Source organism: Ixodes scapularis, unplaced genomic scaffold (assembly GCF_016920785.2).
Source record: "Ixodes scapularis isolate PalLabHiFi unplaced genomic scaffold, ASM1692078v2 PGA_scaffold5__190_contigs__length_132052651, whole genome shotgun sequence".
In the NCBI taxonomy this organism is placed as follows: domain Eukaryota; kingdom Metazoa; phylum Arthropoda; class Arachnida; order Ixodida; family Ixodidae; genus Ixodes; species Ixodes scapularis.
This window is the reverse complement of record NW_024609880.1, coordinates 100,635,910-100,659,065: the sequence shown is the minus strand read 5'-3', so window position 1 is coordinate 100,659,065 and position 23,156 is coordinate 100,635,910. Positions and strand designations below refer to the sequence as shown.

Sequence of the window (23,156 nt, the reverse complement as noted above, 5' to 3'; positions counted from 1 at the left end):
AACCCTGCTTCTTGTTCCTTGAGTGTATGTTACAAAACTGTTTGCATGGATTTTGACTGCCTAAAATAGTAATATTTTGGAATGCTTTGAAATCGACCTTTTGGCTGGTGAAATGTCACAGAAAACATTGAGCTACTCCGACAAAGGTTTGAGACTCTAACCAAAGTTTTAATAAAAAGTGAAATCCTTGTATCCCTTTTTTTTTTTTAATCTATAATTTTTGTTAGAACTTCAAATCTTGGTCAACTTATCCCAAACCAGACAGGTCTCTGTCAAAGAGGTAAAGATGTTCACGTCTCAGTTGAGCTACCTTCATCCTGATTATTTCCGAGCCTTTTCTGCTGTCAGTCCCAGTCCTGGTCCTACATTCCAAAGATTTGTATTCCCTCGCTCGGCAGGAGGAACTTCAGGGGGACCTTCTCTCGGACATGGAGGCCTTGTTAACGTCCAGCAAGGACAGCGTCCTGACGTGGCTCTAAGGAGCTCGGGGCCCCTGCCCACTTTGCCAAGTCCTCCCTCCCTTCACCCCTCCCCCTTTTCCACGTTAGCCAGCTGGGACTGCGAGTGAAGTGCTCCATCGCAACAAGACGAGTGCGTAAGGTGAAGCTCGAACACCCTTCCCAACTACTCCACCCCAGCGTAAATGGCCACTACGCACCGCAACAAGAAGACGGGGAGCTGGCTCGGTAGGGCCACTTTCGTCGAAACGTATATACAAGGAAATAGAATGAGCTCCGACAGCTCTTTTTTTTAATGTGTAATGCAGCTAAGTTTTACATGTGCTGCGAGGAAAACAAACGAGCAGCAGACGTCCATGCCGTCCATCTTAACCAGAAGTATTGTCGGGCAGCGCAAGCGTGCTGCTATTTTTGCCGTAACTTGTGCCTTAATCTTTTAAACGACACTGGGCACGCCTAGATCAAGATTGTGCAACGTAAAAAGTGCCAGATTTTACAAGTGCTTTTTGTTTTTTTTGTGGTACCGTAGTTGTAAGGGAGAGGTGTTGGAGGGTGTTCTGCTAAACACTGTGCCTTGCATTTTGTAGAAAGAGTAAAAGTAAGATTTTAACTTGCTTTTATGCGCCCTGTTCTCGGTCATTGCGACGGCTCTACTGCCGTGAGCAAGTTGAGACATGGGGCTAATGAAGCAAACTGTTTTTCTTCCCACTCCTCTCTCTCTTCTTTGATAGGAGCAATATATTGATGTTGTTCCTCTTTTCTTGTGCAAATGTAACACTTTTTTTGCCATTGTTATTATTGTTCTTAATGCTGAGCAATAACAAAGTGCCTTAAACTGTTTGTCTCAATCTCTCCTGGGACATGTTCCCTTCTGTTATCTTGTTTTACTCCCCTCCCCCCCCCCCCCCCCCCCCCCCCTCAGCCCTCGTTTTTTTTTTCTTCTCTATTGTTTCATTTGAGTAGCTTGTATATTGAGTAGCTGCATGACTGATGCTATCAGTGTCCATTCCATCCACAAATAGCTCCTCTGCCTTGTGAAGCTGTCTGCTGACTGCAGTTGTGGGCCTTGTTGCCAGAACCTATGGTTACCACCCCAGCTTCAGTCTCAGAAACGAATGTCTGTGCGCAGTCTCAAGTTTATAATACGCAGATTGATTTTGCCCTCGAGACTACATATTATTAGGGTTTCGCCGCACAGAGCGACTCGTGCAGTTTGAGCGTTTCGGAACTACATTTTCCGATTTTGTTTTTATTTCTGTACCTTTTTACCTTTTTTTTTTTTTTTTTTTGTCTTGAGGCTCCTATATTCATTGTGCCTTTTAATATACTTTTTTTAGTACTTGTGGGTTTGATTTTGGAACTAAAAAAAAAAAAAAAGACAGTATGTTACTCTCATTTAGCTTTGTTGTCATTTTGCGTTTCTTAAAAAATGCAAGTGTATTTCTGCTGTCGCAGCCTCGTTCTAAGAGATGCTTGTCGGTGCTAACCATGGTTCTGCCAACAACAGAAGTAACTGCAGTATATCTCACTTGAACGATCCCTGCCTCGGTGGACAATGTTTGATAAATGGACTGTTTTGGAATCGCTCGCGGATTTTTATTCTCCGCTACAATTTACTGTTGTGAAATTTTCTTTTGGCCAACCATTTCCTGAGCCACACTGAAGTTCACTTAAGTGGGATTATACTGCAGCTATCTTCCATAACCGCATGTGAAGAGTGCAGGGGAAGAAAAAGAGATGAAGTGACTGTTTGTGTTTTTCATTCTACATCGGAGACGTGGGGACAGCTGAGAATTCAGGCTACCGTAAAACTCCCCACTGTGACCATCGTTCATCCAAAACATCGTAGAGAAAGTATTTTGTAACTGCTACATGGGAAAAAAGATTGTCTCATGCTTTTTGGCTTTCGTACGTATCACGTGAGGAATGCTCTCGAGTGCCAAACGTGTGTAAGGCAGATGCTATCTTCTCGGGCGTTTCTTTGTACACATCTCTTTCCTACTGTACAGATGTTGTTGTAGCTGCATTTACACAGCCATAGGTGTTTTGCTATGCAAAGAAGGTAATAAAAAGAAGAGTCAGTGCCTTAGGGATTCAGCGAGGATCCACGCAAAAAGACGTTTTTCAGAAAGTCTGGACTCCACTTTTTGTAATTGTCCGACGACGCCAAGACGGGTTTTTCTCGTTCTCGCTTCTTTTTTATTTTAATCGAACTCGGTTGATTGAATTTTTTTTTGGCAGCCTTCTTGGCTCACGCAATACCATTTCACCGTGTTTGTTTTCGGCCCTGAGGGTAACCAAGATGGTTACCCTCAGAGAAAGGTTTGACCCCAGTTTGCACGTGGCAGAAAACGTTTTTGTGTCGCGTGATTGCTACATTGCCCAAAACGCTTGTGCCCTGTTTTTGCTCCCACAATCATGCCTCGTGACTGCTTTTTGGAGAGCAAGCAGCCTCTAGCGTAGAAGCAGCAGCTGATTGCGCATCGCAAGAAAGGGACGAAGGATGGCCTGCTTGAACTTGCCGAAATTTATTCGTTTATGGTTGTGATAAGAGTACAAAACATGCCAATCGGGGTGTGGCGGGACTGCAAACCTGCCGGGTGCTGAGGAAAGGCAGACTTTCGGTGCACCCTTCTTGTTGACGCAGTATTTGCTAGGTGAACATGGTTTCCCCGTGAAAAAGTATGGCCATTCCTTCTTCCCTTTTACGAGATTTTTTTTTTTTTTTTGCATTGCGAGCTGCTTAGCTTGCGGTGCGAGACTGCCCTTCTTGTCACTCGGCACTTTGCACGCAACTTGCGAGCCACCCATTTTTTTTTTACCTTCCTCTGCAGGTGCCGACAAGAATTTGCAGTGCAGTCTCTTTCGCAGCTGTTAACGAAAGTTTGTTACCAATAAAACAAAAGTGTTGCATGATTTTGAATTTTGAGACGATACTACCCATGATGCCAGTGCAATTTTTTTCAATGGGGCAATACTATGCGAGATAAAAAAAAAAGCAATTACTTTTGGCTGTGCAAAATAAGGAAGTGAACGGCTAGCATTAATTGTTTTTGGATGGCAGACTGGTTCTGCACCTGCGTGCCCGTTGGTTTACCGCGAGAGAAACTTTTGTTGTGATATGCCTCCCTGTGTATGTATATTGTATGTGTATTTTAATTCTCACTGGTTTTGGGTAATGATTAATGAATTGCATTTTTTTTCCCTTGAAATCCCCTTTCAATCTGCCCAATATAGCTAATTTCTTTTACGTCCTGAAAGGAAATGTACATAAAGAGGGTTTACTTAATTTCTCGGATATTTGCCATTGTTTGTATTTTCTCTTGTGTTGGCTGTGAATCATGTAAATAAATGATTAATGTTTAAACCAGTTCATTACCTGTGCTTGTTTTCTGCATGAAAAGTAGCATTCACAGGACACCCAAAGACAACAGTTTATACTAGCGGAGGGAAATTACACGAGGTCACCTAAGACTGCTTACATGTAGGAATACGAACGCATTAGAGTCTGCGCGGTCGCCTCAGTCTATCGCACGAAACACACCAATGAGCACAGATAAGTCCAAAGCGGACATTTTGAACATGGTGCCCTGGTGGTGACATCACGCTCCCCCACTGCCCCAACCCAGTGTCCCCGCGGGCTTCACGGCTTCTGTGACGAGGCATCTGTGTTGCTGTGCTTTTCTTTGCGTCTTATTTCTGAGGCGCATTCGCTTTGACCTTGAGCGGCACGTGCTTGATGTATTTTTATGGCCATCTTTCGGACACAACGCCGATGCCATTTCGCGTTATGGGGCATACGAGGCTTTCACCTTAAGAAATGTTACTACTTCATATATTGTGATGTCAAAAAGCGATAGAAACCAGCAAGGCATGAAACCCGAAAATCAAATGGAAAGAAATTGAAAGCTGTGCGAGAACAGCTCCTCATTGACAAAAGTATATTTCCTTTAAAGCACTATTGCTTGTTAAATAGTGGGTACATATGGTTCCAGGATCCTTAAAGGGACACTGACAGGGTATTTATGCTCGCCGAGGTTTTTAGTTGTACGTGACATATGAGAGCTCAACTACCCAGAACAGAATTTGGGGCTCGAAATTCGGTTTCTTTCCGCCCGAAAACCGCCGACCAAGAACTGGCCGGTTCGAGTCTCGCTCACTCTCTTTTCCGCGGTCACGGGCCGTTTTCTAAGGTATCGATGCGACCACCAAATTTAATCAAAGTCTTGGGTAACTGAAGGCACACACTCGATATTAAAAATAGAAAAAAATATGAAACCCATTTTTTGTGGCTTCTAAAAAGCTGCAAATACGTTGATTGAAAAAAAGTTCCACAGACAACCGGAAGCAATCTGTGCGTGCTTCGCTTCGCGTATCGTGGGACTCGCAGGGACGGCGATGGCAGCGGACGACGGGCGTGGGACCTCTATTTCAGAACTGTCGTTCGCGGTACCGGCGAATTTTGTCTGCCTTTAAAAGAGAAATTTGGGACTGATCAAAAGAACTGGTATTCATCCCGTACGACACGCTCGATCACCAAGCCGATTTGCACGAAGATGTCGCCGAGCCGTCGCTCCCTTCTCGTGGCTGAAGACATCGCTCGCGCAAACGTCAAGCACGACGTGTCTACTTCGAGTTGAGTATGCACGCGTACGATTTCTTTACTACGTGAGAATGTCGCCAATGCGCGGTGCATCCCGACTTCGACCCGGGAGTGCTTTTGCTAAAGGAAAATTGGCAGCAAACATTCCAACTTAGTTTATCGGCTGAATTATTACTAAGGAAAGAGATTCTGCCGATTCGGTATGCCCCAGTAGCTCAGTGGGAAAGACGTCCGCTTCACACGCGGTAGGACCGGGTTCGATCCCCTGTTAAACCTTTTTTTTTTTTCTTTTTTTTAAATATTTTTTGATGTCTACATTTCTTTTTCTTTTTAAACAATTATCACTGAAGAAACAAAAACTAAGAAACAAATGTTGTGGACGACACGTCGCTGAATTAAATGATACGGGATTTCCTTTTTGACACCTGCGAACTCAATGTAATCACTTTCCACAAAATGCAAGGAGCATATAAATCAGGTAGCGTCCGCTTTCCAAGGTGCCCGTAAATGGTCTACAGGAATTGCAGCCAGCCATTGGTCCCGATCCCTTTGATCTTTCGGAAACTCTGTCGCACAATGCCACTTCTGTTTCGGACGCAGGGCATGTGAGCCAGCTCTTCACGCAACATCTTGGGTGTATTCTTTTTGGAGCCGATCAAAATTCACCACGGGCACTCACTACTCATCTCCAACTCCTCAATGTACAAAACAACTCATCTTGGAGTACAGAACAACGAGCGGAACATACATAACTGCAAAAGAATCGCTCGGTGAACAGTTCCGGTACGCCGCATGTCGTCTGCTACGGGAAGGAGAAAAAAAAAAAAAAAAAAAACGCACGGTCGGGTGTAGCCACGTGACTTCCGCTACTCACTCTCTTCTCTCCACTTCTCCGACCTCCGTCGGGTTTCGGTTTCGGTTTCGAACAGTTGCGTCTTTTGGCTTTATTAAAAAAAATACGCTACTCTGTTGCAAAATATTAATTGGGTAGTCCTCCGACACCATAATGAAGCGCCTGGCAAAAAATTAAAAAAATATTTTGGGGGGTGTCAGTGTCCCTTTAAGAAAAGGCTGAGCCTCTCAATGAAAACCACTTACTGACAATCTTTGGATTCTTTTCAAGAAAGTCTTGGTAGGAAGCCTGTTTAAATGGGAGCTCCGGCAAAATATTGACGGTCATTGATTTTTATAAAACTTTTACCATATTTACTAAATAAATATCCACCCATGGTTATGTCTACGAAATATTTAATCAAAATATTTATTTCCTTTTCCAAGAAATAAATTTTGAAGTTTACACGTAGACCCCTGGATCACTTGCTGCTGCTCTACTGGCAACAATGAACAGGCGCACTGGTGACGTCAAATGTATCCGAGCAGACAACGCTGTCTACTCCGCGGCGTTCTGCGTTGTAGTAATAGCGTCTGTTTTGCAAAATGCGTCTGGTTTAGGCTGTTTGCGGCGTGCGATGAAGGGGGCGGGTGGGTGGGGGGCACATTAACGCCACAAAGAAATGCAGCACAGTGACCTATTGGTTTCCGATCGAGAAGTCTCTTCGACGGAACTGGGTCCGAGCAGTCCAGCACGAACGCTGGCTCCCAGCGTTCATGTCGTTCCAAAAAACAGTTCACACCTTGTTAGCAAATGAAACCTTCCATGCCATTCTGCTTCAAAGCGGAGTTTGGGTCCAGATGTAGGCAGATCGCAAATGCAGCCCCTACCGTGGGGTCCAAGGGGACCCCACGGAAGGTCTCCTTGGAGGCAATGCCGGCGTATCAAATGCGAACGGCGAATCCTCCGAAATCTTGTGGTGAAAACCTTTGCTGGTCATTGCTCGACTAAGATAAGCTTGATGAGTCCTAGTCCAATATTTCCCACTGCTTCCGACGCTGGGCGAAACAGGCTCAAGATGGTGGACCAGTAAAGTTGCAGGCTTGGTTTCAGTTATATTGTATTTATATGAATAAAAATTATTTAAACATTTTTGGGGGAACGTACCTCCTGCTTTAGGTTCAGTGTTCAAATTGACTCCGAAGCTCTGCTTTAAAGGTGGTTGGAAAAAAATTTGAAGACGGAAACCGATCCGGAGCATTCAGACGTTAGTTCGCTATATTGTTGTTCGATGTCACTGTGGCGAGACATAAGTTCCTTTTCACTACGTATTAGGGGGTCTCATGCAAGTCCTTGGAATGCTCCGCTTCGGCATGCCCCCAGACAGATCATGACAATAAAATGTTAATTTTATCAAGAGGTTCATTTACGGGATAAGAATACTCGAGAATTAACCACTAACTCGTTTTCTTCAAGAATCTCTTCAGCTGCCTTTTAACTTTAGAACAGGTTTGCCCTCCCAATAAATAAAAAAATGAGCTTTCAATGAATGCTTGGCCACTAAACTAGGCAAGTGAACAGAATGCATATTTCAAATTCTTGATAGACACTCAGTCTTATAAAATACCTACACTTTTATTTCTTAGAATTTTTAGTGAAGAGAAGCTCAAAAACCACTGTACCTACTGTAATGCATTCCATATTTCAAGAAATGCATACAAGAAAAACAAAGTACAGAATCCAATGAAGACTAGAGGCTTACAATGCAGGCAAGAATGTTTAAACTTCAATAAACAGACAGTGAAACATGGTGCCATTGGTGAAACACGAATTATTATTGTTCTTTTTCACTGGCACTGGATAATTAGCACAGATGAGCGACAGTGACTATTTACACCTTTGGACAATTATTCACACGGTAGCACATGGTGCAGCGTATACAGAAGAGGCTTGTGGAGTGCACTGAACAGCACGTTTTTTTTGGTTTTACGCTTGGGCCGTCCACTGCATGCTGCACGGCCTACATTAGTACAACAAGTTCAAACATAGCCCCTTTTATAAATTCATGCACAATGCAAGCAGGAGGGCATGGCAGGAATTTATTCATCGTTGGGAGCGACCATTTTTCCCATGTGTTGCTACTCTGCCATGCACATAGCATTTACATGCAGCGGCAACCACTCGGAACAATGTACAATTAAAACTTGTGACAAACAAGCGGAAAACAACACATAGGCGAAATCTGGATTCTTCACAAATCTACAAGATGTTAAACAGCACAGCCTTGTTTGACATACGAATGTACAATTCCTTTTATAGGGGGGAATCTGGGCGTCATTCTATTGCTTTTCAAATAGGCCACAAAGAGACACTGCCGAGGCTTTAGTTGCCTGAATGTTGTAAATGCTTCAAATGCCAGACTTGGGACATCTGCAAAATATAAGACCGGTCTACAAAAGGGCAGCATTTAAACTACTGCTACTATAAAGAAAATGACACCTTGCTTTCAACTACTGTTCAATGCTCGTCATGCATAAAGTATCAAAGGTAAACCAAACACCTTGCCTAATGGTGACTGACACATTGTGCTGAAAACTTTAGGTGCAAACAAAATGCTGCGAGCAAGAACAATGTGTGCAAACAGACCACATCTTTTGTGTAGTTGTGCTAAGAAAGCAAAACGGGAGCCACACGGGTGACTCCACTACTCTGCCCAACATTTTTAGCGAGTCGAGAGATCGAGCAAGCTAATCACTGGAAGACATGGCATTCGAAACAATCTTTGTAGTCAGGACTGCCTGCAGTGTGAAAAAGCAAGCTTGCGTGACCCCGAAGAAGAATTTCGCAAGGTTTTTCAGTGGTTACGTGCTATTGGCCATTTCCTTAAAAAAAAGAAAAGACTGCATTCGATGGAATGGTAGAAAAAGCTTTCCTATTACACACTGTTCTCGTCGCACGTTTCCACCAGTCGCGTCAAAGAATATTCTTGCAAAGAAATACAATCAGTGGCACCGCCCCAGCTTGTAAGCTTATCAATCTTTGAAGTTGAAGGCACACATTTCTGCAGCACAGCGTGGCATTGAACCTTCGTGGTTATGGCATTTCAATCCCTAGTGGCACAAAGCTGTAGTTGCAGCAGTATTTGAGCTCGTAATGCAACCTCGGAAATGTTTTGGATGCAGTGCTGACCCACAAACCTGCAAGCGCTGCCACCTGCGTTTGACTCTGTTCGGAAGCTATAGATTTCGGCATAGTGAGATTCGTTGCCCTTAGTTACAGTAGTACTTTGAATGCGCTTACAATGGTCTGCAATGCAATCGTTGCACAGTAGGCAATGGCTGCTGCCTACATCTGGTAGTCCGCATTTGGAGTAGCGGAAAACACAGAAGGTGCAGCATTTCCTAATGCAGGCAGAAGCCAGTTTGACCTACTACATGCACATTCAGTGGAAGTACTGAAGACTCATCAGGACTTCCCTTAGAAACCTCTTCGATTATACTGCCTCGAATTGGTGGCATGTGGACTGTAATAAAATATGAAAATTTGTGAAAATGCTATGAAAGATGCAGGAGGAAGAAGCAGTAATGCTGAAAGCCTTCCCTTAGACAGAGGGCAGTGTCGGTTACGACATCGTGCCATAGTGATAGCACAAAGGTTTTAGCAGAGAATGGCCAAAAGGTATGTGCCATCATCTTAAGAAAGGCTTGCTTAATGATGTGGCTCTCTTCTGAATGTTCACAAGATGCATCGGAACATAGCTTAGCTCTATAAATAAAAGAGTTGCGATAAGTTCTTGGATATTACGTACAGTGACGGAAAAATCTGCTGCATCACAATTTTTCTATCCTGTTGCACTGGTGACTAGCAAACGATGCACCGATGCAGTCACTGCAGCCAGAGAAACTAGCACAAAGATCTGCCACAACCGGGAGGAGCAAATAAATCTCATTCTAAAAGAGTTACTTTAAAACATTTTGTTCACAAGCATGCAGCTCTTGTAGACCATCACCGGCATTGGTTCGTCTGACAACAAATGTGCAACAAATTCCTGAAATACCTCTTAACTGCAGAGGCAGCAGCGTAATTCTTGAAAAGGTCTGTTTTTGACATCCAATCTTGCAGCGAAATTTTGTTTCTAGTCTTATGCGTGTCCAAATCTGTCAAAGTCCACTAGTAATTCTTTTCAAAACATTCTAAAATATATGAAACAGTTGTTCTGTTTTCTCATGTACAGTGACTTCAGTAATACTTTCTCTGGAATGTTATATAGTCCAGCTGTCTTGCATGTTCAGGTTACTTAGCAACTACCAAGTTCCTGACAAGCCTCCTATGCAGTCTTTGGTAAATGTTGGCTTGCCAAAATATCTGTATGCCTGTAGCTCCACAGCACATTGCAACACTTTTTCAAGCTTGACGTATGTCCAAGCACACAAACCAAGGCTCTGTGGTCAGACGTTTCTGTTAGTAATCCAGTAAATTTTACCGTCACTGTATATTACTAAGTATTTTTGGCAGTACGGACAGGTTTATCAAACCATCACTCTACGTGCGATGTTACACTTTGTATTATGTTACAAACAGTTATACACAGCTGCCAGCAGACAGTACCTTAAATGCGCACATGACAGCTGTTAGAAGAATTATGTATGATACTGAAATAATGACACTTAACATTGGAAAGAAAAATAAAACCAGTTGACAGTGCCAATCAGAAAGGTTTGAATGATAAACTTGTAAGTTATTCAATTTCTGATTGAAACATAGGACAAATGCAGGACAACAAAGCTGGACTACAGGATGCAATTCATACCACAATTGAAGATAGGTATTTAGACAAAATGAACAAGACACCAGTCAGATGTCCTGTGTGCTGGTTAATTTACAATCGACATGTTGAAATTGGCATCTTGGTAGCCGCACTGCTCAGAAGACTTCAGCGTCACTCTTAAAGCTGCTGAAAGTTGTTGGCAGGTTTAGAGCAGCAGAGAGTTATTTCAGTCACTCAGCCTCTGCAATAGGCTCAATGCCTTTGGTGCCCTGCAAATGTGCAAGCTTCAACCGTCTAAAGGTGAAGTAGCACCAGAGGCAGAGAACTTGCACTGTGGGTGGAGCATTGCAAAGATGCACTCTATCATGCAGATCTCTTACTGACCATAATTACTCGACCGCTTACAGAAAGTACCTCCTCTTGTCTCGTGAAACTTCGACAAACAAACAAGCCACAATTTTCTCTAACACCAAAAGCAGGCTACATGGAGCAAACATTTCTCGAGCCATCAGTGGCCGTTGCATGTTTGGTCACAGAGTTGTACTCTTCACATTTGCTTCTCACTTCTCTGTTCTGTACACTATTTACAGCATCCGGGCAGCTTTGGGAAGAGGCCGTTCACATGCCCCCCTCGAGACTAGTGCTGCTCAAGTTGCTTGCCATGCTGATGCGGCTGATGGCGTGGTGAAGACCGCCATTACCAGAATCTGCAACCAGAGCAATCGCAGAGCATTAGTCTGAGCACTTCCGCTTGCATAGCTGCAAGCACTCGTATCAAAGTGCAGTAAAGCATCTTGAGTTGAACAACCTCGTAACCCTGATGCCTTTTTAAGTCGAATGTTCAAAGCATGCACCGTGAGTGCCTAAGTTGGGGAGGTTCCACTTGTTGCACTAGCAACATTATTAGTGAGAACTCCTAGATTTGAAGGCTGCTTTAAGCACATAATCTACCGCATATAATGAGCACCTTCCAAGGTTTCGACCTCTTGAATATGGCCAATACTGGACTCCAAGTTAATATACAACAGAGTTTTGCCGTATCGCTCAATGTACTATGTATGTCACATTTAATTTTCCAACATGCATGTATACCGGGTGTTTCAAAAAGAAATAATTTATAGGGTTTCTTTCACCGCAAAAATAAACTATGCATGGCCGAACACTCATTATCCAGCTGAAAGGTAGTGCTAGATGTCGGAACCAGATGTCAAAGTTTCAGCACAAACCAATATTTTATTCAAAAGTTATATGTGATTTTCTGAAATTTTCAATGAAAAAATGGGGCCCATTTTTGCCCGTTTTCAATTTCTGGCGCCATAGAGCACCATGTATTCGAGAGCTCCGTCGGCCACCATTTTCTAATTGACATTTTCAGAAAAAAATTTATAAACTTTGGCATCTGGTTTGGACCTCTAGCTCTACCTTCGGGCAGAGAATGAGCGTTCGCCGATGCATGGCTATATCTTTGCGGTCAAGAAAACACTAATTTTTGTTTCGGGGGAACCTTGTTTATCAATGTGCAATAAAGAGAGAAACTACCTTTAACCCTTTTAATGATAAATATGTACGGACCACAACCAGAGGCATAAGAACAAAATAGTACAACCTTTTCACTGGGAAGGGGGAATGGTGTGTGTTTTCTGCACAACTGCTCATACAGTTGAGGTACTGTAAGAGTCCCCTTTTTTTCTAGTTCACAATTTTCTCCTGCACAGCTGTGACGTTGCTGATGGCTTTTGTTGTGTTCTGGCAAAAAACCTCCACATTTCCTTTAGTACTTTGATCGGCTTGTCGGGCCGTTTGCCGAGTTACGGTGAACAAGAGAACAGGGGCTCCAAGTTGGACGGTCTGTGAGAAAGTCAACGAGATCGCCGGATTGGCCAGCACCGCGATTGACCTTGGCACTGGCCAATCGCAGTGCAGCGCCGGACAGTTGCGCCGCGATCGGCGATCTCGATGAGCGTCCGAGCCCCAAGATCGACCACCAGACTATGTCACCAAAGCCTGGAACGTGCAGGCGACTGCTCACCCTGGCTGCTGACCGAAGGTGAAGAGCGGGAGCCCCCTTGCCTTGGTCCCAGGTAGGCGGCGGGCACCCAGCCCTCGCGGCCGCTGGGGCCGGCACGCACGTACCACCATCCCGCGCAGCCCACCCGCAGGACCTGCACGGGCTGACCCTCCATCAGAGACGCCTCCCCTACGTCCACTGCTTCGTAGTCCCCCAGGGCCACGTAGCTGCCACCAACCTGGATGCACGAAGACGGGGTGTTGGGAAGAGGTTTGACAGCAGACGGGTTTAAACGGGCATCGGCACAATCTCTCTGCTTTTTCGCGATAACAAATATTATATTGAGAAAGTAAATAAGCCTAAGTGGTATAGATTAGTCGCTTGAATGTTATTCCAAAACGTTGTTTCTTTATTTCCAGATGTCCTTTTCTTAAAGATTATTTTCTCTATGCAGAGCGCAAGTTTGTCTGCTGCTTGCACAGGGTGGTTGCACCGATGCCAGAATGCCAAGCTCTTATTGGCTGTTTGATCAAAATAGTGAGCAGACATTAAGGCATCTAGCATTGAGGACTACCCACTATCCTTTCAATCAAAGCTAATCAGAGCTTGGCGTCGTTCTGACGTCACCGCAACTCCTGCGCAAGAAGCAGATGACTTGCTATCCGCATTAGCAAAAACACCCTGTATATATACTAATACTGAATTATTAGGTTGGGACAGTTGGATAAGCATTATGAACAATAAATAGCACAAAGGACCGACAAGGACAACTTCAAAAATATGACTATACTTATATCAGCTTAAGTTCAGACACAGCCTCCGCTACAAGCTAATGGGACCAATCAAGCAGCAGCAAAAGCGCAAGTCATTACCACCTTCATCCCTACGTCGTAAAATTTCTCGTCTTTCCCTATTCTATAAAATCTATCACCATAATTCTTTCCTGCGCGACAAAATAATTGCTCGGCCTGTCTATGTTCCCTCCCGTCTTGATCATCAACATAAGGTGGGCATTCCTAACTCTACCACAACCACGTTTTATTCAACTTTCGTTCCTCGTAGATCCCAGGAGTGGAACCACCTTCCCCGGTCGATCTCCATTATCACGGACTCTGAGCTCTTTAAAAGTACAATAACTAATTACTTTATTACTGAGTGTGTCTAAATATGTATTATGTTATTTGCGTTAACCTTCTTGTTGCTCTCCCCCTCTGTAATGCCTTCGGGCCCTGAGGGTATAATAAATGAAATGAAATGAAGTCACTGGGCCTTCTCTGTTTATGATTTGTTCAGCGATGATAAAATACCCACGACTAACGACATGATGGTGCGCTTTTGACGCTATTTGATTGGTCCCATCAGCTGTAACGTCAACTGCATCTGGAGCCGTATATAGAGAGAGTTTGGTCGAAGGGAGGAGAGGGCAGAACCAAGGCGTGCACGAGATGCAGATAGAAGGCTTGACGTGCTCTCTTGGCCAACCAGAAGCCGGAAATAATCCCCTAGCGGTGGCAGTGAGAAACACTTTTAACAAGTGCATAAAAGCTAAATGAAGTAACTCTACATGGTTGAAAATATAGCGCACGTGATGTTTCGATTATTATCATGCAAAAAGATGTAAGAATCGAATGTGCCGTTCAAACTTTGATTTGCTCTGTCGGAGTCGGACCGCTGAATGGCATTTTCCCGGCCCTCGGCGCCTGGTGTACAGATCACGTCGACCATTCTCCTAGATTTTGATTTTGCATGACCGTGGCCGAAAAATCATATGCACCGTATTTTCAGTTATCAAGAGTTACTCTGACGCACTTATTAATTTTGTTTCTCGCAACCACCGCCAGGGCATTAATTTTGTTTCTCGCAACCACCGGCAGGGTATTATTTGCAACTTCTGGCTGGCCACATTAAAATCTGTGAAGATGCCCTGGAATACACCCAGCCCGCTATCGGCCAATGGCGCCTCCTCGTTTGCCTCCTATACTTTCCAACGAATGACCAAACTCTCTCTATATACAGCTCTGTATAGCGCTAGTCCCGTCTATGATGATGATTGCAAGTTTTGCAACACAGGGGCAGTTAAGGCCATAGTGTGCCAAACGCAAGTTTTTCAAGAACCATTAATGGTATCTGAGAAGTAAAATTACAGCTGGTGTGGACCGCCAACTTTGTTTAAAAAGTCACAGACATGCTGGAAAGGTACTAAAGATTGGTCACCAAGTAAGAAGTATGGATGGAATGGAAGGGAATATCTAAAAAGTACTGCGAAGCAGGATCGGTGCTGAGCATTTAGACCTCTGCACAGCCATAATATATGCAGGATAGTTAACACTTTCCCACAGTTCTCACAAAGTTTCACATCTTCACCACAGAGCAAGTACAAATGAGTCAGATGAGAGTGTTCAATTCGTAAGCGACACAGGATGTCCTCAAAACGGTGTTGTCTATGGGAAGAACTCTCCCACACGCCCAACACAGGCTTTTTGCCATGAAACTTGTTGTCAGTTTGTGTTCCAGTCCAACTGCCAGGAGTTAGTAATTGACTTTTTAAAAATTGATCATAGTTAATGATTGAAGACGAGCGTGTTGGTGAACAGATATGAATACATGAAAGGATAAAACATCGAGGACTGGCACGGAAACAGGACTTCTTTGGGCACTGTGCCCTATGCATCCATACTGTATTTCTTCTCACATTCTCTCATGTGCCCTATGCCCTGTTTCCGTCCCCGTCATCGGATGTTTTATCCTTTCATGTATTCATATCTATCCAAATTTTATTGTCAGAATTATTAGACTCCCCTCTAATCTGACGAAGAAACAAACAGAATAGCAAGAGACGGCAAGACAAATATAGACTGTCACGCTGTTTACAAACAAGCCTGCGAGCCTGAAAAAATTTTGGCTCCACCACTGATGACTTGTACCACCTCGGAACTGATATGCCTAAATATCCACTTTTCAGATATACGACTCTCATTCAAATCGACGATCGTGAGCCGTTTGTACTGACCGCTCGATGAGTCCCCGCCTACCTCAGAGGTGACAAAGATGTCTGTGTCGTCGTCCTCTTCGTCGGTCTGCGACAGGTCGTCCGTAGACCACCCGTCTTCCTGGTCCGACTCGCCCCCGTAGCTCCGCAGGGCAGGGAAGGTAGCCCTCCGCCCCAGCATGCGGGCCATCCGCTTGCGACCGTTGTTGTTGTCCGCCATGCGGTGGCTTTCCCAGCTCATCCCGCTGATCGTGTGTCGAACCCTGCGAGCGCATTTCGTTTGACTTCATTAGCTATGCAGCCTATGCAGGGACTGTGTTGTAGTTATTGATAGGATGATGACAGCAGGGCAGCTTTTTCGGTTGCCTGGCCTCCAGCATGCGCTCGTTGCCCTCCAGCGTGCTTTGGCTACGTGTGCCTGTTCGAGGCTCACGAAATGCCGAAGCATTATCGAAGGTGCAGAAACTCGTGCTGGAGGCAGGACAACTGGAAGACATCAGTGCCATTTTCATCCTCTCAGTTACCCTATGGGCGTGCAAATCAGCCAATGGTAAGAATGCTCTATGCATAGAATATACCTGCTATACCATTTCAACATTAAGTGCGAGCAAAGACAAAGCTACGTCCTCAAGCCCCGCATTATTATTGTGTTTTTTTTTTTTTTATCAGTTGTGGATATGCATTTGTGCAGTGAGAGAGAAAAAAATATAATTGCAATCCACAAAATGTTTGGTTTAATGTGAATTAGATTACCCATAGTGCAAGTTAAGGTAAAAATTACTTGCAGAAAATGCAATTCTAGAGAAAAACAATAATGGCTCAAAAGAGCAAAATTCAGTTTTTGTCATGAATAATTTAGCTTTTTCAGATTTTGAGTACCTTAACTTGTTCCTCATGAAATTTCAGTCTAGAACACCACTGAATGAAATGTTTACACTTTCAAAATATCGAATGATACATTTCCTCATACCACATTTCCTGGCAAAAAGTGAAACTGAAAAAAATGTGTTTAAAGTTCTGAGTCCGAGTTAGGCAAAATTCACCTGGAGCATTGCATGCACCTTCCTCTTTGAGACTTTGCTGTTCCCCTGGCAATAGCTACCAGTTCGTGTCGTTTGTAGGCAAGCTGACTCTTGTAGCAGGCATTCTTTGACAGATAAACTGGCAAGAACTAAGAAGCAAATCATACTAAGGAAGAGCAGCAAAGCAGGAATATGATCTGAAGTGGAAGATACTATGAAAGTGTGTTACTGAAGATGGCACAATATCATATCACCGGGCAGGACCAATCGTAAACCGTTTCGAGTTTCAAGCAATAAGATTGCTCATACAAAATTTTCACTACTTTTTCTGTTTGGATGGGATTCTTCTGGCCATTGATACTTCTAAACTTGGAAAACTTCTACGGGCTAAATCTAGAGTAAATGGCGCTTCCAATGAGTGTGAGGTGTTCTGGCTATGTTAGACGAGAATGAAGCAGCGCTAAATAAAAAACGCAAAAAACTTGCTCCTGCTGACTTGGAACATGTCGAAAATAATTTATCGTGAGATAAATCCTGCATGTTTATAAATTAAAGTTTCTGAAACCATTCTTTGGAAGTAATTAAACATATATACATTAAAAAAAAAAGTAATTTGAATTTTGAGTTAGGGTAGGTTATTCCGCCAAAAAAAAGTTCAGTTTCAAAAAAAAAAGTTTTAGGGGAAATTAAAGTAGCATGTCTGTAACATATCTAGACGCAAATATTCTCAAGGTACATTTTTTCGCGCTGTCGTCCTGTATGACGGCGCAAAAATTTATCTCTTCATTTTCCCTTTCTAAGGGGAATGGCTTTCCACTATCTAAATAAATATAACTTCTATTAGTAAGTGCAAACAATTAGCGGCACATTATAGATTCTTGGAAAAGACTCACCTAGGCGACTGAGGTTTGACACCGTTCAGCTGCTCATACTTTTCATAATGCTGGCGTTTGCTTTCGTCTAGACGTACAAGAGAAGACGAGCTTAGTCAGGAAGCAATAAAAAAATTGAACAAAAAGTGTTACCTTTCAAAAGTTCGAATTGTTGTAGTAGGACTTGCTTGATGTGCTTTACCCACAAATCTTTCGACTCAATGGATGGTGCCTATGAGAGAATGTGAGAAGAAACACAATATAAGTGCATAGGGCATTAAATATGTAGTACTATATAAAAAGAGTAAAAATATCATTTTGAAGCCACTTCATTTAGAGCACGAAAGTGTTTAACCTGGATTATGAAGACTTGCGTCCTTCCGTGAAGCCACACTTCAAACTTCTTCTTGTCACCTCTTGAACCTTTGAAGTTCTCTGTCAGTCCAATCTGTGATGTCTGCAGGAAGGAATAAACATTGAGGCTTTTCTTTAGATTTTTCCCAAAAACACTGAATTCACAAATTTTTTTTTAATGTGTTTTGGATAATATATGTGTGTTACAAAATAAACTTTTCACCCTAAAAAAAGTTTAGTGAAATATTTACATTGTGAGACATATTTTGAATTAGCAGCAATTTTCAAACATGTTTCTTATTTCAAGACGTCAATGCCGAAATAGAAGCCAGATTTGAAATCGCTTGATCGGTACTTTACGGTACCGATCTCGACAGTGCCAACTGTCGAGAAAAAGAGAACGCACATACGTGCAACGTTTCACTTGTAGTGGTTGCTGTGTAAAAGAAACAGAATGTCGTCAACATGGACGGATTCAAACGAGTTCACCTCTCTTAAATTAATACCCGCTAATGAGAATTCCCTTTTGATGAGCAATCCCGCAACAAGCCGAAGAAAAGAAGGAAGACGACGGGGTGGGGCACGCGAGGAGCGCGAGAGAAGATTGGGGCGGTTGAAAAAGGACGGAGCAGACACAACCAGGCCGGACCTCCGCCTGCGTGACTAGTCGTCAAGAGGCCCGATTCACAGCCCGCTTCTCACGCAGTCCGGGCACCAACCGTCCAAAGGTAGACAAGATTGCATGCGCGGCGCAGTTGAATACCTGCTGCCACTCCGTGCCTCAGACGTACTGGGCCTGATTCAAGCCTTCGGCCAACGCTCAACTACCCTGTCTCTACGTCCCTCATCCCTGACCTCGGTAGACACATGGACATCGGCTGCCACCGACGTACTGGGCCTGATTCAAGCCTACGGCCAACGCTTAACTTCCTTGTCTCTACGTCCCTCGGCCCTGACCTTGGTGGATGCCTGGTCATCGGCCGCCACCGACGTACTGGGCCTGATTCAAGCCTGCGGCCAAGGCTCAACTACCTCGTCACCAAGTTCCTCGGCCCTGACGTCGGTAGACCCCTGGTCATCGGCTGCCACGGGTGCTACGCCGCCAGGACTCAAAAAGCGTGAGCAAGGGACATTTTAGGGGACACTCTAACTATTTGTTGAAGTGATGTAAATAATTTTGTAAATATTCTTTTTCCATTTTTCTACAGTGCAATGTGACTGATCCCATAACGCATCCTCGTGTCTTCTGTCATTTCTTTCTAAAATCATACCCAGGAACCTTATGACGCTTTCTCCGTTGGTGCACTTGATACTGGGGTGGTATGCACGAACTGTGCTACAAAAATGAGGTGCACAAACTCGTGCTGGCTCAAGTTCCACCACTCCAGAGCAACAATTGCAGTCTCTTCAATCTACCTGTAGATGATGAAGCCACTTGCAGGCTTCTACTTTGTTGCGGCTTGTACGTTTTAAGTTTTCTTGGCCCAAAGAATGTTTTTCGCTCTTTCCCTGCCAAACAAGAACAGACTTTCTTGGGACGACTGATGCTCCTGCATTCTTTACTTTTTCTAGGGATAGCATTTTGGCAAGATAGAACGTTCTAAAGTGATCTTTGGTGAGAATCAAATCATTCTTGATGTAAAGAACAATTTTCTCCTTGATGGGCACCTTTTATCTAAGAGAGTAGTTTCTACCCTCAATACATTCGACGATGTACTCATAGTATAACTCACTTATTCACCCTACGCTGTGCAGTCGCACATGTTTATGGGCCGCCTCGGCAAAAATGTAGATCCGGACCTGCGGATATCCGTATCCGAACCCCGTCCGCAGCCCGTGGCGTCCGCATCCCATCCGCAATCCGCCAAATGTGATTTATTTCTATCCGCATCCGCCAGTTTACTGTGGATATCCACGGATGACCCGCGGGTAATCTGCGGATATGCAGGGCTCTAATACAAGTAATCCAAATAATGTGCTACACAAACAAAAGCATAAAAGGTTAATTCTTTAGCTATTTATTTGAGAGCATTCCCTGCCAGAGAAAGCACTTTGACAAGGCAAGTTGACAGGAGGGAGTAACTCACCTTTAGAGCATTCTTAAATGCATAGCTGGGGTTGTCGTCTCTACCATACTTTTTGGTGAAGAGAACCAGGTGCTCGTAAAGGAAAATGTAACGCTGGCTGGGCTTAAACCGCAGCTCCTTCATGCGTTCCTTCTTTTTCTTCTCTATCCAGACGTTGAACATCCCTTGCAGCAGCAACTTCCCATAGTCTGCCAAGCTGCCCTGCATAAGCGGACAGGAGCGCTAATTACTTTGCATACAATACATTTAATTACTGTTTGTCATATACTAATTTTGGTGATATGCAGTTTGTCTGTCTAAAGACCAAAGTGCACATGCATTTGATACAACCATATTCCAACTGTAGAAATGCTTTTTACAACAATGTCTTTTTTTTAAATTTCCGCTAGCTATAAACTGAGGTCAAATGTGTTTGGTTTATTGGGCCAGACTTCATGAAAATATGATGAAACAGATTACCACAAAAAAATCATGAGCATATCTACCTTTGCTTTAGGCAGACGTATAATCATGTCAGTCATATCTTCATAATCTAAACACCGAGACAAGAAAAACAGGACAATAACATGACCCAATTTTATTTTCCTCGTTTTAGGGTTTGGCTTGTGATGTTTCCTAACCGGCTCAGCTGTATATACTTTCTCTTACAAATTGTGTCTTTCTTCATTCCACCTAGAAATTACTACTGATCGCATTGAAATAGAAAAAAATTTGTAGGCAGATTTCTTTATTGTGACAGACGGATGTTTCGGCATCTGTCACCATCAAGATTGCAATTTGTTTCGTGGCTCATGCCTCGAACCAACAGCACCGAGTGCACCATACACCGCGCCTTTGTCTTCGTGCAGGTTCACTACAAGCCACTGGAAATAAGAAGCATTTGCATGTTTTTGTTTTGTCCCAAATCGTTATCCCATCCCTGAATTGCAGTGTCAAAATAAATTGTGAGTTCACACTTAAGTAAATTCACACTTAAAAACACTTACATGAAAACCCGTGATGGAAACCTGGTGCATACTGTCGTTGACATGTTTCAACACATCGAGCATAGTTCTGACCGCCTCCTGCAGCTCGTATTGCTCCCCAGAACCTTCGGAGTACTTCAACAGATCCTGAAGCGAAAATGATGGACACTGAGCATGATGTCAGAAAGGGGAAAATATATAGTATTATAATACTAATGGCGATCGAAAACTCGTACGAATCGTTACGCTCACGCTCTTCAATAGCTTGCATCTCGAAAAAAACGTCGCAGGCAGCCGAGTTATTTGTTTACATTTTCATTTCTTCTGTAGCCACTGCTCTTTGGAAAGCTGTCCATTCCTCATATCTCTAAACTTGCACTACGAAGGAGACAAAAAGAAACACCATAAAAAGTGCCTGCCTGTGATGTGTGTATCCCTTTGTCACTGTTTTAGAGCGCAGCTCTTACCCCCCATTCACACTGGAAGCGGATCCGCGTTCGCGAAGCGGTTGCGAAAGCGGTTGTATAAAGATCCAGTGCAATTGCACGCGCATTTGATGTCATCGTGTGCGCGTGCAATTGTACTGAATCCTTATACAACCGCGTTCGCAACCGCTTTGCGAACGCGGATCCGCTTCCAGTGTGAATGAGCCCTTAGGCGCCAATTTCCGGCTTGAGCGGCGTCGGCGTCGCCTTCGCCGTCGGCGTAATTGTGTGGTGCGTTATGGGAAATGTCCCATAATGCACTGCGCGGGACCCTCGTGACATTATGGGAAATTTCCCATGATGCAACGCGCAGGGAGGAGGAGCAGCGGGAGAAGGACGAGGGGGAGGTGAGGAGGGGGAAGGAGGAGGGGAGGAGGAGTAGGTGAGGAGCAGGGGTAGACCCTCTTCCTCATTACCCTTACCTCCTCCTCCTCAAGAGCTGCACTCCAATTCGGCGTTAGAGGGTGTTGTAAAAGTCTCAATTTTTTCGCACACTTTCAAATACATGACCAACTACCAATTGAGAATATGTTTGATGTGAGGGATTATACAGAAGGCAAGCCCTGCAACTTTGGTGCAAAAATTACAATTACATAGTGAGTAGGAAGGAAATTTTTACACATTTTTTACTGTCACCCAGGCTAAGATTCACAGTCTATAGTGCTGGTCATAGAATCGCTCAAACTTCCAGAACTACATGTCTCCAAACCGTAACTTCATACTCTACTTCATACTACATTAATCACATTCACACGCACTTATGGTCATCAGTTTGTTTGTAGACGACTGCATAATTTACAGGCCCACTCTCTCGCCCGACGATCACCATACCTTGCAAAACAGATATTAAACAAATTATTCAATGGCACAGTAAATGGCAGACGACCCTGAATTTTAACAAATGCAAATTCTTTTTGTTTTCTTGTTGTGGTCTTCTTCGACCTTTCTCTTACAATCTTGATATCTCCCCCACTGATCTCCACTAGAGGGGGCTGGATGGCGCATTGAGCAAACAGGTATGAAGCCACCGGAAGTGAGCGGCTTGTCCGGGAAGTGAGCGCTTGGCAGGCTTTGTAACCCTTCCGAGTAATTGTTCGAAAAGCGTCGAGGGTGCTGGATTTTCGCTTGTTCCCTCAAGAGAGCCTGCTTGTTGCGCAGTAAGAGCGCATGGGAACCCGAGAAGTATCATGGGAAACCATTCAATGTAATCATTTTGGGATTCTAGTTGACTAAGTTGTGAATATGTCCCAAGTTCAAATGCCTCATTTTCGGGATTTAATCCAGAACGGGAGTATTAAAACCCAATCAAATACACAAAAAAACGTGGTCCAAAATATCGACTGAATGCACTAGGAAGCCCAGCGCACGCACTACTTCCGGGACAAGCATCGAACTTCCGGTGGCTTCACTTGCGCCAGGCTCGGAGAGCAGCTAAGCGCCATCCAGCCCCCTATAGTAGAGATCAGTGATCTCCCCTGTCACCGTTTGCAGTTCATATAAATATCTCGGCATTCATTTAGCGCCTGACAATAATACAGTAGCAACACCAGAGATAAAACAACTAGCAATGCATACTCAACTTCAGTTCGGTCTAAGCTTGAATTCGCTTCTTCTGTATGGTGCCCTTGGCAATCTTATCTAGTTATAAAACTTGAATTCATTCAAAACGGAGCTCTGCACTTTATTTTTTCTGATTACTCACCATTCACAAGC

At 43.8% G+C, this 23,156-nt stretch overlaps 2 protein-coding genes across 5 annotated transcripts in view; one reads left to right on the top strand and one right to left on the bottom strand.

The window, feature by feature from the left end:
• LOC8033629 (transcriptional coactivator YAP1) overlaps nt 1–3,833 on the top strand; it is a 164,958-nt gene extending 161,125 nt beyond the window's left edge. For all 4 annotated transcript variants that reach the window (XM_042294150.1, XM_042294152.1, XM_042294151.1 and 1 more), the window contains one exon: nt 399–3,833. In XM_042294150.1, the coding sequence (XP_042150084.1) occupies nt 399–479 (81 nt within the window). In that variant the 3' untranslated portion in view covers nt 480–3,833. The remainder of the gene's footprint in view (nt 1–398) is intronic.
• Nucleotides 3,834–7,658: 3,825 nt separating this feature from the next.
• The window catches only part of LOC8033628 (guanine nucleotide exchange factor DBS), a 177,543-nt gene continuing 162,045 nt past the window's right edge, over nt 7,659–23,156 (bottom strand). Inside the window, exons 18-25 of the mRNA XM_029966034.4 lie at nt 20,980–21,105; nt 19,994–20,194; nt 17,908–18,009; nt 17,706–17,784; nt 17,574–17,640; nt 15,702–15,921; nt 12,691–12,907; nt 7,659–11,368 (exon numbers count right to left, since the gene is read on the bottom strand). Of these exons, the coding sequence (XP_029821894.3) occupies nt 11,280–11,368; nt 12,691–12,907; nt 15,702–15,921; nt 17,574–17,640; nt 17,706–17,784; nt 17,908–18,009; nt 19,994–20,194; nt 20,980–21,105 (1,101 nt within the window). The 3' untranslated portion in view covers nt 7,659–11,279. The remainder of the gene's footprint in view (nt 11,369–12,690; nt 12,908–15,701; nt 15,922–17,573; nt 17,641–17,705; nt 17,785–17,907; nt 18,010–19,993; nt 20,195–20,979; nt 21,106–23,156) is intronic.